Source organism: Ictidomys tridecemlineatus, chromosome 5 (assembly GCF_052094955.1).
Source record: "Ictidomys tridecemlineatus isolate mIctTri1 chromosome 5, mIctTri1.hap1, whole genome shotgun sequence".
Lineage (NCBI taxonomy): Eukaryota > Metazoa > Chordata > Mammalia > Rodentia > Sciuridae > Ictidomys > Ictidomys tridecemlineatus.
Window position 1 is genome coordinate 157,413,526 of NC_135481.1, and position 14,527 is coordinate 157,428,052.

General features: G+C 41.1%; 1 protein-coding gene across 13 annotated transcripts in view; it reads right to left on the bottom strand.

Annotated features, from left to right (window-relative positions):
• Rin2 (Ras and Rab interactor 2) overlaps positions 1-14,527 on the bottom strand; it is a 219,266-nt gene that overhangs the window by 38,423 nt on the left and 166,316 nt on the right. For all 13 annotated transcript variants that reach the window (XR_005729680.2, XM_040275766.2, XM_078051340.1 and 10 more), the window contains 3 exons: positions 7,525-7,717; positions 4,220-4,331; positions 716-788 (listed from right to left, as the gene is read on the bottom strand). Coding sequence is in view for 12 of the 13 variants with exons in the window: in XM_040275766.2 (XP_040131700.1) it covers positions 716-788; positions 4,220-4,331; positions 7,525-7,717 (378 nt within the window). In the remaining variant the exon portion in view is untranslated. The remainder of the gene's footprint in view (positions 1-715; positions 789-4,219; positions 4,332-7,524; positions 7,718-14,527) is intronic.

A 14,527-nucleotide genomic window follows, 5' to 3' on the forward strand; every position in this document is an offset into this window, starting at 1 on the left:
AAACCAAACTGAGCCCTGCCCTATAAGAGGAGGCAATGCCAATCTCCGCACATAACAAGAATTCCATTTCTTTATCTCTGAGAGTTCACTTGACTTGAAAAGCTGTTAATGCTAGAAGGAAAATAATATTAAAAATAACAATAATAGAAAGGCTTCTATAACTCAAACCCTTTTGATTTCGGGCTTAATTTCATGGAGATTAAAACAGTCACTTTGGTTGAAAAGGACATGAGCACCCAGCTGGCTGAGGAACAATTGTGCAATATTTATGGACTGGTTTAAAGAACTCACAGTTGTAGAATGAACTCCATGACCTGGAGAGTTTCCAAAAAACATTATTAAGGACCTTTAAATGTTAAGGTTTGCATATGGGTTCTTTTTCTTGAGTGTATGTGTGTGTACTCTTGTGTGTGTACATGTGCACATGCATGTGTATGTGTGCATGTATATTTCCTGCTTGATAAGTCATGCTAACAGGAGTACTTTGAAGAAATAACCCTATTAATGTGGCCTAACACCTAGAGGGGCCAGGTAGTTTTTTCCATCATGAGCCTGGTACATGGACTTGGTAAACATTTGATTTAAGTAGTCAGTCCTTCCTCTGACATCTAGTAGGTGACCAGCCTCCCAGATCCCTCTTCCTAGCTTGAATCAGTTGATAACTATGCACACACCAAGCAGGTCTTCAAAGTCATAAGAAATGAAGAGGCCTTACCTGCTGATGCAGTAGAAAGCAATGAGCCGGAATAAATCCGCAAAACTGATTCCTGAGCCTTCCAGGGAAAAGGCTGGAAAAGAGAGATTTCAGAAATAGGCTGAGTTTCCCTGAGTGCATTTGGGAAAGGAAAGGCCTTCTAATGCAGCATGTGCAGGACAATCTTGGTCCTCTCAAACTACCGTGTGGCTTATCAGAACCAGCTGCAAGGAGGATGTGTGACAGGCAGGCTCAGGCCAGTAAACAGTCTGGTGGCCCAGAGCTTCAGCCCTTGACTCACGCCAAGCACATGCTCCAAGGCTTGGTAAACAGACTAGACAGACTTGAATTGCACAACTATGTTTCTTTCCCCTTAAAGTCAAGAGTACAAGGTAGGATGGGGCAGGGACCAGTTTGCACTTGACAGTACTGGGGCACAACTCACCATGCCCTTGACCCTTGATCCCTGTAAACATGGACCTCCTGAGTTACATTCTTTTCTGCCAAACCAGGGTACTTCTGGTTAAGTCACATGATAAAGGAATGTGGACGTGATCTTTCACATCTCCCAGAAATGAACTTTTGGGGAAGTTCAGTATGAAAGATTCTAAAGCCATGTCCTCTCACCTGGTCCCATTTTACAAGTTTCTGAATGGAAAATGCATTCTTGGCAAGAAGTTGCACCATTTTTCTTTCGTTTTCCAAATGGTTTGGCAGTGAGTAGTGTGACTTGGAATCCTTATGTGGTTATCAACCGCCCCTCACACCACCTCTGCAGAGATTCTACTCATACTGTCCTCCCTCCAAAAGCATCCCCCTAAATCCTCAGTGTTACAAAGATGTACTCAATCAGGTATGCTTTATTTCCTTTACTGTTTTTTATTTTTTGATACCAGGGATTGAACACAGGGGCACTTAACCACTGAGCCATATCCCAGTCTTTTTTTGTATTTTATTTAGAGACAGGGTCTTGCTGAGTTGGTTAGGGCCTCACTAGATTGCTGAGGCTGACTTTGAAATAGTGATCTTCCTGCCTTAGCCTCCTGAGATGCTGGGTATTTCCTTTTTTAATGCTCTAAACCATTATTCACCTGCTTATTTTGTTTATTTGGTATTTCTTTTCTTTCTTTTTTGGAGGGGGAGGGTACCAAGGATTGAACTCAGGGGCACTCGACCACTGATCCACATCCTTAGCTCTATTTTGTATTTTATTTAGAGACAAGGTCTCACTGAGTTGCTTAGCACATCACTTTTGCTAAGACTGGCTTTGAACTTGTGATCCTCCTACCTCAGCCTCCCCAGCTGCTGGAATTACAGGTGTACAACCACTGTACCTGGCCTTATTTGATATTTCTGAAGTATTCCCCAAAACATCCATACCTCTACACATATACTGTCACAGGCAGACATACACATATACACAAACAACAAACCCACATGTGTACCATAATCTCTTGAGTTCAGTAGCAGGAAACCTGTTTTGGATAGAGCCTCAGTTTTCTCATAATAGTATTTTGGACAATAATAACATTTGCCTTGTATTCTAAAAGGGTAATAATGGGAACTGAATTTTTAAGAAGTGAAATAATTTATGTGAAAGCACTATATATAAATATGAGGTGGTGTGTATTATGAAATCACATAAAATATATATGGCTCATTAAATCATATAATCCAAAAATAATGACAAAATTATCTATCTATCTATAATTTATTTTGGGGTACTGAGGATAGGACCTTGGGCCTCGTGAATGTAACTATCACTGAATTACACCACAGCATTATTTATGCATTTCTACAGCAAACTCTTTTCCACCTCAATGAATAGAGAAGACAGCCTGTCTTGGAAGGTGCCATTAGGTTGGGAGCCAGGCCTGTGGGTATTACTTATGACCATTTTAATGCTTTGTCCAAACTAGTTCTTTCAATCACTTGAAGTCACTTGGAGAGAGCTAGGGAAGTAATAGGGGTTTTGCTATACTAGGGGGGGGTGGAAATCCTCTGGCCATAGGGACCTTGATGAACACTAAGGAAGCTTTGACAAACATTCACTGTGCTTCTAGAAGATAAAGGAGGTGGCTTTCAGGCCAATTCATCACACTGAACATTGGATATTAGAAAGAATTTAATAACTAGGAAGATCTGTTGCTAGCTGGACATGGTGATGCAGGCCTATAATCCCAGCAACTCGAGAGGTTGAGGCAGGAGGATTGCAACTTCAAGGCCAGCCTTAGTGACTTAGTGAGACCCTGTCAAAAAATACAAAGGGATGGGGATGTAGCTCAGAGGCTTAAATAACATTCAAAGCGTAGTCCCACACATAAGTGGTGGGGGCAGGAGATATCTCTTGTTGTGTGGCCAGCAAAGTTTTAAAAAACAATTCAGAATCACTTTATCACTTAATAAAAACCAATAATTTGCTTCACATAAATTTATCTTTAAAACAATGTGTTTGAATTATATCCTCCAATTACCTCCTAATGCATTTACATCATTCTCCTGGTTCTTACTGCTCAGGAAGAAGTGTTTTACTGGCATCTTTGACCCTGTGAGTTCTGGATTTGCAAATGAACCAGAAGCAGATGATAGAAACTGGCAAGTTTTACCTCCTCCATGGATTCAGTTATAGTTCATCTGGCTCAGGGAGGCTCTGAACTCCAGGCTAAGGATAATCTTATTTCTGCCCTTGGCTTGATCTTAGTACCTCTAATTTCTCCAAATGCAGGAACTGCAGTATGGTTAGGTAGAAATAGCGAAGCAGGTGAGAATTCTGGTCTAAGACTGCTTCTAAACACTACTCCTGGGCTTCACCCCTCAGTTTGCTAACTCAAGATTTGCAATAAAGCCTCCATCCCCTTTGGTGTGCAGATCCATCTTCAGATCCTTTCTTGGAGGCTGGCAGTACATCAGAACTGCATGTTCCCTTTTTTATTTAAAACTTGGCCTCCTGTCCACACTTCACATTTCCAGAGACCAAAAAGTAGACGATAATCACGAAACAGCTGAAAGAAAACTAACACTATTGAATATCACTCTCCCTTCAAAACTTCAGAGGGATAGATTCTGCCTCTGAGTAGCTACATTTTACAGAAGATTGGTGATTGGTGATTGCCTGGAGGGACTGTCTGCTCAAGGATTAGTTATTCATAACGATGTGCAAATACATGTTCTGGTGTTAGATCCTATAAAGGTCTCTGTTGCTGCAGTCTTTTCTGCGGCTTCATCACAGCAAACCTGAAACCAAGTCCATGCTCCACTTAACTGGGACGAGGGCAAGGAAGCCAACCTCTATTAAGCCCCAGACACATGCCAAGCAGCAGACAGTACACTATAAACACAGAGGCCTGTTAACAATCATTTCCCCCTAGTACAGTTGAGAAAACCGAGGCTCCTAAGATAGGTTACCTGCCTTGTCATCAAAGTCAGGACTCAGACCCATGTCTGTCTGTCTGAAAGCCCAGGCCCCTTTCAAGAGACCTAAGGCCCTCATGTCAACCCAGACCTCACCATCCAATAACCACTTACTGTATGTGCTTTCCTTTATGGCAAACTCCTTGAGTGGGGCTCCAAATTCACAGGGCAGGCGAAGGGAGAGGACTTTCTTCTGCATTTTGGTGGATTTGCGAACCAGAAAGATCTAGTAGAAGGAGGAGAAATTCAAGCTTAGGAAACATCTAGAAGATTGGAACCTGGGCATATGATTTTTAAGACAACCAACTCCAGGAATAGAACCCCTTTCCCAGTTGTACTACATGGCTACCACAGGATACCCCAAAGAAAGGGTGCTCATGGAGCAGGCTGAAGATTCCTTTTTTTTTTTTTTTAATAATTGGCTTCAAAAGAATTTTATTTTTCCTTTGAACCAAACTTTTCCAGGAAGCTAAGAACTCCTTCAGTCAGCAAAAGCATTTTAAATGTGGTGACTGTTTCACTGCTATGGTTACATATTCTCTAGCCTCTGTAAATTCTAATCACAGGTAACACGGTTAAACCGTAGGTGGTGAATTGGAGGTTTATTGACCATTTAGCTCATGGTGTATTCAAAATAGGAATTTGAATTTGTTGCCAGCAGAGAAAAAGCAGGTTTTTTGTTTGTTTGTTTTTTACATTGAAATATGAATTTCTAGGGGCTGGGGTTGTGGCTCAGTGGCAGAGCGCTTGCCTAGCATGTGTAAGGCACTGGGTTCGATTCTCAGCACCGTATATAAATAAATAAAATAAAGTCCATAGAAAACTAAAAATATATGTTTAAAAATGTGAATTTCTAGATTTTCTTGAAAAAATAAGATTTTAGGGCATAAGGTGTGGTGGCACACACCTATAATCCCAATGGCTCAGGAGGCTGAGGCAGAGGATTACAAATTCAAAGCCAGTCTCAGCAATTTAGCAAGGCCCTAAGCAACTTAGTGAGACCCTTTCTCTAAATAAAAAATAAAAAAGGGCTGAGGATGTGGCTCAATGGTTAAGCACCCTTGGGTTCAATCCACAGCATAAATAAATAAATAGATACTATATTACATATGTATAATTATATAATAATAGTTATATATAGAATATGTGTGTGTGTATGTGTGTGTGTGTGTGTGTGTGTGTGTGTGTGTGTGTGTGTGTGTGATCCTCCAGAGACAAAAAATGGCTGCTCCATTGGAAGGGAGGTGGGCGTGCTCTGATGTTCACCCTGGTTAAAACCAAGGCTAACCACTTACTCCTAAGTTCACTTTTGAACAGTTCCTTCTAGGTCCCAATATTGTACTTTAAACTAACCCAACTCCCAGTGTTGACCTCAGAACACCATTCTGGAATGTCACTGCAGAGGCAAATACTCCACATACATACATATACTCCACATATGCAGGCTGTGCACTGCATAACTCCTGTAGGCATCATCTGCCTGGCCTACCAACCAAGTGCTGCTTTCTGGAGTGTGCTGTGTGGTAGCATTGGCTAGGTCCTAGCTCCCTTCTGTAGTATATGACCCTTCTCCTGTTGTGTTTCTTTAGCTACTTCTATTTTCTGGATTTGGACATCTGAGTCTGCACTCCTGTATCTTTCTCTAGCCTTCAGTTCCCCCATCTAATCTTTACTCTCGTTACATTAAGTTAATAGCTCCTGAGATACTTTACTGGGGAGGGAGTGAATATGGGAATTGAGTATTTGGTGAGGAGTGACCCAGGAAGACCTTTCAGCTCTCTCTTTTCCTAGTATCCATAGGGAAGCATCTGTGGAATCCATCCAGTTCATTTATCTGGAGACTCAATATCTCTGGGCCACCCCCAAATTGAAACAGATGCTTTGAAAATAGTATCCTGATAGGTAAGGAGCCTAAGCACTCCTGAGAGGCAACTGTTGGAGGGGAAGCATCGCTCCCGTTGCTGGTCTGACTTCATCCTCACTGTCCTCAGCCTGCTCTCTCTCACCAGGAAAGCCCCAAAGTCCTGTCCAGGGATTAGGTAGGTGAATGGAGAGAACATTCTGCCCAGCTTGTTCTGCATGCAGGTCTCAGCAGGAATACACATGCCCTACGGTAGGTGGCGAGCTGGGCAGGGAGGGGAATTGTTGCCTGGCAACATGGCCATGTCTTGCTTCAGCATTTTTGGCAGAAATGCAAGAGCAGATAACTCAACTGGCAAAAAGCAGGGTCTTTCAGAAGGGGGTTTCTGATTATACACACCAAAACTGGTGCCAATAACCTGATGTGCCAGCCAAGGAATTCTCCACAAGGATGATCAAACACTGTATGCTTCATTACCATGAGCATGTTCCAAAAGAGGTTTCAATAATGTTTGTTTCTGTCTGTTTCTTATAAGTGAAAAAGTAATGACAGACAGGTTCAGGCTATAAGGAAACTTAAAAGTTTAGTTTTGTGCCCTAGTATTATGTCATTTCTCAGCCAGCTACTGAAGGAATTCTTGTCTCCCCACCTATTTCTTAGTTTTATCTATTTTCATGTGTTTTAAGTCTGTGATGGTTGTACTCATCTTTTTTTTTTTTTTTTGGAAGTAGACACTGCACAAAGGAATGTTTTTGCAATGATGGACATGTTCTCTCTTCTGTGCCATCCAATGTGGCAGTCATCTATGGGTCATGGACACTGGAAATGTGGCTAGTGTTCCTGAGGAACTAAATTTCTAATTTTATTTATGAGAGTCTAAATAGTCACACATGGGATAAGAGGCTACCATATCAGACAAAACAGAATATATGAATTATTGAATAACATATTTTGTGGAATTTCTATAGAGTTATGGAATGGCCCTGATGACATAATGGTCTTGGACAGACAGTACTTGAAGAAACTGAATCAAATTTTGATTCATATGAAAAGCCTCTGAGAAAGATGAAGAAAAAGAGAATCTCATCAGTAGCCAGAGCAGTCGTGTTTATGGACATAGAATTATAGAAAGCTGGTTCCCAAGTAGGATGGCTGAGCCCTAAAGGGTTCCCAGACTCAGAATGAAAGGAGGGCTGCAGGGCCAACAGAGGACCCCAGAATCAGGCTCATCCTCTGTATATAGACTCAAAAAGTGAGGTGTATGGCCTCTGGCTGGCACTCTTCTTCATTATGCAGATGACCTTGGACCCTGTTGAACCTTGTACCTCCCTGGTAACAGAGCAGACAAAGACAGAAAGAAAAACTGTGAAAGGCTTTTTTTCCTGGGAGCTGCCTCTATAGTTTCCAAAATTTCCATGCATTTCAGCTGAGACCTATTCCAGGAAACATACTCCCTACCAGCTAACAAGAGCTTTCCCAAACTAATTCCAAGTGTTTGTCTTTAAGGCAGCAGAAACCCTGGCTGCTTCAACCTGTCTCCAAAGATTCTGAGTCTTACCCCTGGAGGCTGGGACTGCAGGATTTCTGCTGCTTCTTCCTCACTTAGACCCAGCTGCAGCCATATGGGGTGGGTGTGGAGAAGCCGGTCCAAGATGCTGAGCCTGTTGGAGAGACTGTCATAGCCAGAGTCCCGGGGACAGGTCTTCACATCCTTTTCTTCAGAATAGCCACCATCCTTGTGTCTTACCATGCTGGGAGAAAGAGAAGGGCCAGGGTCAAATGGCTGCTTCTAATGTCTCTAACAAAGAGACCATTCCTATAATCTCATAGGGCAGACCTATCAGAACACATGCACCATCTTGGATCACCACCTTATTGTCTTCTACTCAAGACTGAAAGCTTTGCAGGCAGATAGGTCTTTTATTTTACTTTATAATAGAGAGTACTTTGTAGTCAAGAGACCCAACCTGCTTCTTCTAATCCCATTTTCAAAAGGCTCTATGCATTCTAAATACTGTTTAGTTCAGGTTTTATCTTTGGGTATAAACCATTTCTTCCTTTGAGGACAGAATTCTAAATACTAAATTCTACATATGGTATCCACAGGGTCTTAATGTTCAATAGCATTCGTCATAAGCACAAATATGGCCCCACTTTAAAGGCAAAATGCACATATGTATGTTCATTTTGGAACTGAATGATTGGATTTTGCTTTTTCTTCCAAATCTAAGCATTTTTACTACCCCTATTTATAGTAGAACCTCACAGCGGCATGGTGCTCTGTTATTCATAAAAATATATTGACATTACTCATAAAAGCCAACAAATGGAAACAACCCAAATGCCTATCAACTGATTAATGGATTAACAAAATGTGGTCTAACCTCACAATGGAATATTATTCAGTCATAAAAAGAGTGAATTAACAACACATAGATAAACCTTGAAGACATTATGCTAAGTGAAAGAAGCCAGGCACACAGGCCATGTCATGTATATCCCATTTACATGAAAAGTTCATAATAGGCAATTCCTCAGACAGTAGATTAGTGGTCACCATGAAATGGAGGAAAAGGAAAATGGAGAATAATTGTAAATTAGTACCAGGTTTCTTTTGGAGCAATGGAAATGTACTGATATTAGGCAGCAAATGTACTGATATTTGTGAATATACGGAAAACCCTGAATGAATCACACAACTAACTGAAAAAGGTGAATGTTAGAGTATGTGAATCATATCAATAAATAACTCATATTGACCTCCTTAGATACCTATTCTGTCAGGGACCCCTTAATCCCTGTTTTACTGAGCTGTCCAGGGTTATCAATAGCCAAACAATGGCAGAGCTAAAAATTGAAAAGAATGTTTTGGTGTTGATCCAACTTTGTGGGTAACAAGTAGGATTAGAACACAGAACTGTTGGTATCCACATGGTACTATATGCGAGGCTCTTTACAGTCTCCCATTTGTTCTTCATAATAGCCCTGAACCATAGGTACTATGATTCTGGTTTGTTTGTTTTGGGGGGATACTGGAGATTGAACTCAGGGGCACTCAGGGGCACTGAGCCACATCTCCAGCCCCATTTTTATATTTTTTTAATTTAGAGACAGGGTCTCATTGAGTTGCTTAGCACCTCAACATTGCTGAGGCTGGCTTTGAACTCGTGATCCTCCTGTCTCAGCCTCTGGAACCTCTGGGATTACAGGTGTGCGTCACTGTGCCGGCTTGATTCTGATTTTTTAAAAAGAGGATCAGGAGGCTCAGACCAGTTAAGTATCTTCTTCAAAGTTATACCCCTACTTAGAAGGAAAGGGCTGAAATTCTAGTACAAGGCTACTTGGCACTGGTATTTCTCTCCTTCTCCCACAGTCAGAACTGACAATTCCCTGGCTCTCAAGGGGCAGGTTGTCAACATGGCCCTGGAGCAGCCAGCAGAAACATCAGATCTTACGGTTCATGTCTTAATGGGTGAGTGAACTCAGCTTGGGGAACACAGTCTTCAAACATCTAAGCCCAAAGAAACTGGAGTGTGTGGCCTGGATAAAGTCTCCAAGACTGAGAAGGATGGAGAATAAAATCGAATGGAAAGTGGAAATGGGAAGAGTGATATTGTCCATAGGAACTTTGCTCCTAAAACATGGGACTGAACACAGAAAAAGCCAATCTATGCTGATTATGTTTGAGTGTGTAGATCCCATCACATGAGCCACAATGTTAGCACATAGGCTGGCCAGAGACCTCATTCTACCCTCAAACCATCTTTCAACTTTCTTCAGATCTACAGAATCTCATGCTTCCATTTAAGATTTATGTTAGGCCAAGCATGGTGGCTAGCCCCTGCAAGCCCAGATACTTGAGAGGCTGAGGCAGAGTATTGCTTGAGTTCAACAGATTGAGCTCAGCTTGGGCACAGGGAGAGATCCGGCCTCAACAAAGAAAAACAAAAAAGAAGATATATCTTTTATATCCTCTCTAGTATGTGCAAGTTTTGGGTACATTTTCTTCATTTTGCAAATGCCATTCCAGTATTTTTGGGTATCTTGAAGTGAATATTTGCAGCTAAAAGAACAAACTCTTCCAAAGGAAGCTAGTATTAAAATTCCTTTCACATAAGCTAACTTTGTACCAGTGATTCTTAACTTTGGCTACCCATAAAAATCACCTGAAAAGTTTAAAAACAATGGCCAAATTGCACCTGGATTAAATGGTCGAGGCAGAGGGGTGGGAAGCATACATCAGAATTTGTGGAAGTCTCTCCAGGAGATCCCAATGCACATCCAAGTTTACAACCACTGCTTAGGATCAGCACATGCCAAATTTGAGAGCCTGTGTAGGGATCCCCTTGGGTTTGTGAAGCCCCAGTTTCCTGGATTCTACCCCAGGGTTTCTGATTCTCCAGGTAGGGCGTGACCAGACAGCAGCATTTCTAACAAACTATCAATGGGTGACACTGACTAATCTGAGGACCCTACCTTATGCAGTACTTGCTTGAAAGCCAAGCACAAAAGATGCAGGTTAACTCTGATCCATTTAGGTGTTTGGTTTTGTTAGGGGGCTGGGGAATGGGGATAGGAAGAATGCCATGAAGGAATTCTAGGAGCTCAGATCAAGAAATATTTTGCTTAGTGGAAGAGTGCTTGCCTACCACAAGGCCCCAGGATGGATCCCCAGTCCTAGGAGATAAAAAAAAAAAAATTGCATTCCTGCCACCTCTAGTCTCCAGTTGACCATATTTTTCCAAGACCAAAGATGACAGTCTCTAATACAACAATTTGTGCCACTTGTATGTATGGTGGGAAATAGGTTGACACTTCTTCCTTCCTTTGGGACGCATATCCTGTGACTCCTCCCTTGTTTCAAGATGCTTAAAAGCCTTTGTTCTAATAATTGACCTCAGCCTAAAAAGCCAAGCCCCAGACAGGAAGATGGTAGATAAGATACATGGAGCCTCATAAAGAAGCAACCACAAATTAAGATCTTGTCCTTGCAAATGACTACTTCTTGATTTTGGCTAGCCATCTGAGATTTATAGTGTGTTACTACAGGACAAAGTGGCTTTTTATCAGGGACAACCTTCAGTAAAGAATTAATTAATGAAATGTGGAGTGCATTACGGATTCCATCATCCCAGTCTGAGCCCCTTTACCAGGCCAGGTACCTATGCTCTGGCTATTGTGGGCATTAACCACTAAAAGCTCTCAAGAGCCTCACTTCTGGAAATGCCTGGGTTACACACCCTGCTGATGGCATATTAATTGTGGCTATGATCCACTAGGTTTCTTATCTCAAGAAGTTAAGCACCCATAACTTTTAGGGTGCTCTCCACATTCCCTGTGAGGGCTGAGCCAACATCTTTGCCTTGTTCTTCCTCTGTTTCATTCTGTGTTCCTCACTCCTTCATAGACTGCTCCTGACAGCCTTCCTCTAGAAATCACTTGCACAGGGGCTGGTAGCGTGCTCGCCTGGCATGCGTGTGGTCAGGGTTTGATCCTCAGCACCACATACAATGTTTTGTCTGCCAAAAACTAAAAAATAAATATTAAAAATTCTCTCTCTCTCTCTCTCTCTCTCTCTCTCTCTCTCTCTCTCTCTCTCTGTTTTAAAAAAAAATAGAAATCACTTGCACAATAATCCCTGTATCAGTTTCTGGCTCTGAAGAACCCTACCTATGACAGAACCTGCTGAAATGAATAGGAATTAATAATTTCCAAGACAGATGTCTGCATGCAAATAAGAGGAAAGGCAAAGAATATGTGATTTATATAAGGTAAGCCACTGTGTGATATAATCCAGGAGGTTCTACTAATGACATTGTCACAGGGGAATGGCCAGAGTGCCAGCCTCAGGGCTAGAAGCAGGGTATCCCTCTCCAAGTTCAGCCAGGCAGGGAAAACCTTGTTCAGGTTCCTGTCTGAGCCTTGACTTTCTGAAAATAGTAATTGATAATAACTCCACCCGCAGGTAGTAATTGATGAAAGCAGGAATTGTGCATGGACTCGAAAACCAAGAAGTCAAAGATTGTTAGGAAACAGGATATTCACGGTCTTAAAATATCACTCCATAGATCACTAAATTGCTGATGAAGAGAGAAGGTAATATGACAGTGGAGAAACCCAGAGGACACCATCTTAACCAAATGATCAATGTTAACCCCTCCAAGAGGAGAGACCCTGACATCACACACCTACAAAGTGAGGCTCTGAGAACAACCAGGTAGTTCTTTCTGCCTACAAATTTGTTAAACCTGAATCTATTCAGGAGGAAACAATGAGACAAATCCATCTTGGTGGACTTTCTGCAAAATGAATAACTTCAGAAATGTCAGATATTTGCCTAGGAGTGTACGTCAGTGGTAGAAAACTTGTCTAGCAAGTGCAAGGCCCTGCAAAAAGGCAGATGCCATAAAATATGTTTTTTTAAAGATTGTAAAATCACTATAGACTAAAGAAGATAAAAATCTGATTACTACATTGAATTCATGGACTTGATCTTTTATGACACCATATTTTTTTTTATTTTTTAATGCCTTTATTTTGTTTATTTATTTTTACGTGGTGCTGAGGATTGAACCGTGCTTGGCGAGTGCTGTACTACTGAGCCACAGACACCATAATTTTTTAAAAGAGCTACAAAGGCTAATGAAATATTTGTATATATTAGATAATATTGTGTCAATGTTTAATTTTCTGAATGTGATAATTTTCTTATAATTAAAAGTTCTTAGGATATACACACCAATGAATTTATATGCAAAGCGTAAAAATGTTTGAAAGTGTCACAGGGTGACACTCCCATCACCCTCCAAAGAATAAAAAGAAAATGAAGGAAAAAACACAGATATAAAGCAAGTGTAAAAAGTTTCAGCAATTGGTGAATTTTGGTAAGCAGTAGTATTCCCGAGAGCTTGTTTGGAAGTTCTAGCAGGGGAGTGTAGCTACTCTTATGAATGAAGGTCATCCTCTTTGACTGAATGCACAGCTTCTGGAGGGATGCACATGGAGTGGAGAGGGAGGAAGGGAACACCTATCTAGCCAGCCAGATCAACTGAATCAACCCTGGCAACCAATGAGTGACAGATGTGATAGCCAGATCGCCCTCACATCTAGCAGTATTATTCTTCCCATTTTTCTATAATGATCGAAATGTCTCAAAGTAACAAATTGGAGAAAAAGAAATAATATCTACAACGTCACTGGGTTTTTATGAGCAAAAATTCATGTATTCAATCATTAGCATCATGTCCATGTATGCAGGACTGCCATCATAGGAAGATGAATCTTGGATACAGATTCAATTCGAGGCACATATAAAAGCACTCTACAAACCATAATTGCCCCACAGATGTCAGGTGTCTCTAGGGACAGAAAATAAATACGGATGGGAAAACCTCCTATATCTGTCTCTATTGCAATCAAATCCAGACCTTATGGCTCTGAAGCAGGCTGGTAAATATTCAATCCACTCTGGAGGACAGGGATACCCAACACCAGCTACTCTTGGGTCACACCTGATGTAAGGCTAATTTGTGTGTGGAACGAATGGCTTCTCCATTGGCTGGATTCCTTTTATTTTCAGGGCCAGATGTTGGTAGCCTGCAGAGGTAGAAGGCTAAGTGGCCACAGAAAGCTCATTCTGAGTGGGACAGCCATATTGACTTTGGACTTAAGTTCCATTAAAATTGATAGATCAGATTCATCTCAGAGAAATCATGTGCAGCAGATTCCAAATAATGGATACTCCTTTTTGTCCTATTCTAGAAACACAGCAGTATGTACCAGTGTAGCTCCAAGTGACCTAAGGACCAGGGTATAGATAAAAGTGTATTAAGATGGCCCCCATGTCTGTCTTAATACATCACTCCCTTCCCAAGTTCCATCCCCCAAAACACATCTGAAGTGTATGTTTTGACTTTAGAGTCCAGTCTTTTCAAATAAATGAGAGACAATTTGGCAATATACATTTAAAAAATTGGTATAAGATTATTTCAGTGGGAGAAAAAATCTTGCCCAGGGATTATAGTCAACATCCTTTCAGATAAAAGACTCACAGATCAGCTATTGAATAGCAAAAATAAAATTCAAGAGGGTGAGATACAAAGCCAACCACCGAATTCTTATCGTCAGTTAAGATCAGTACAAGATCTTGACAGATGTGCACGCTCTGGGTGGCTCTGCCCTCAGACTTAGGGTGTAGGACCATTAAGTAAAAACTAGAGGGGTCCATTATTATGGTTTAAGTTCCTGCTTCAGGTCCCAGTGGACAGACTAAAAATCAAAATGGGGTCATTCATGCTAAAAGTCAAACCAAAACCAAATTATCTGTCCTTCCAAGAGAAGGAATATAATAGCCAAACCGGACAGTTTCAATTGGTATGAGAATGAAGTTTCCTCTGCCTTCATCTTTACACAAAGTAACTGGATGTTAATCAATCAGTTACGTTTCTACTGTTCTGTCTTTCCGTTTCTGACTTACAAGGAAATTAGTTTTGAAAAATCAGTCCTTTTTTTTTTTTTTTTTGCTATTGTTTCTGCATTCTTCAAATCTTTCAGTCCATTGA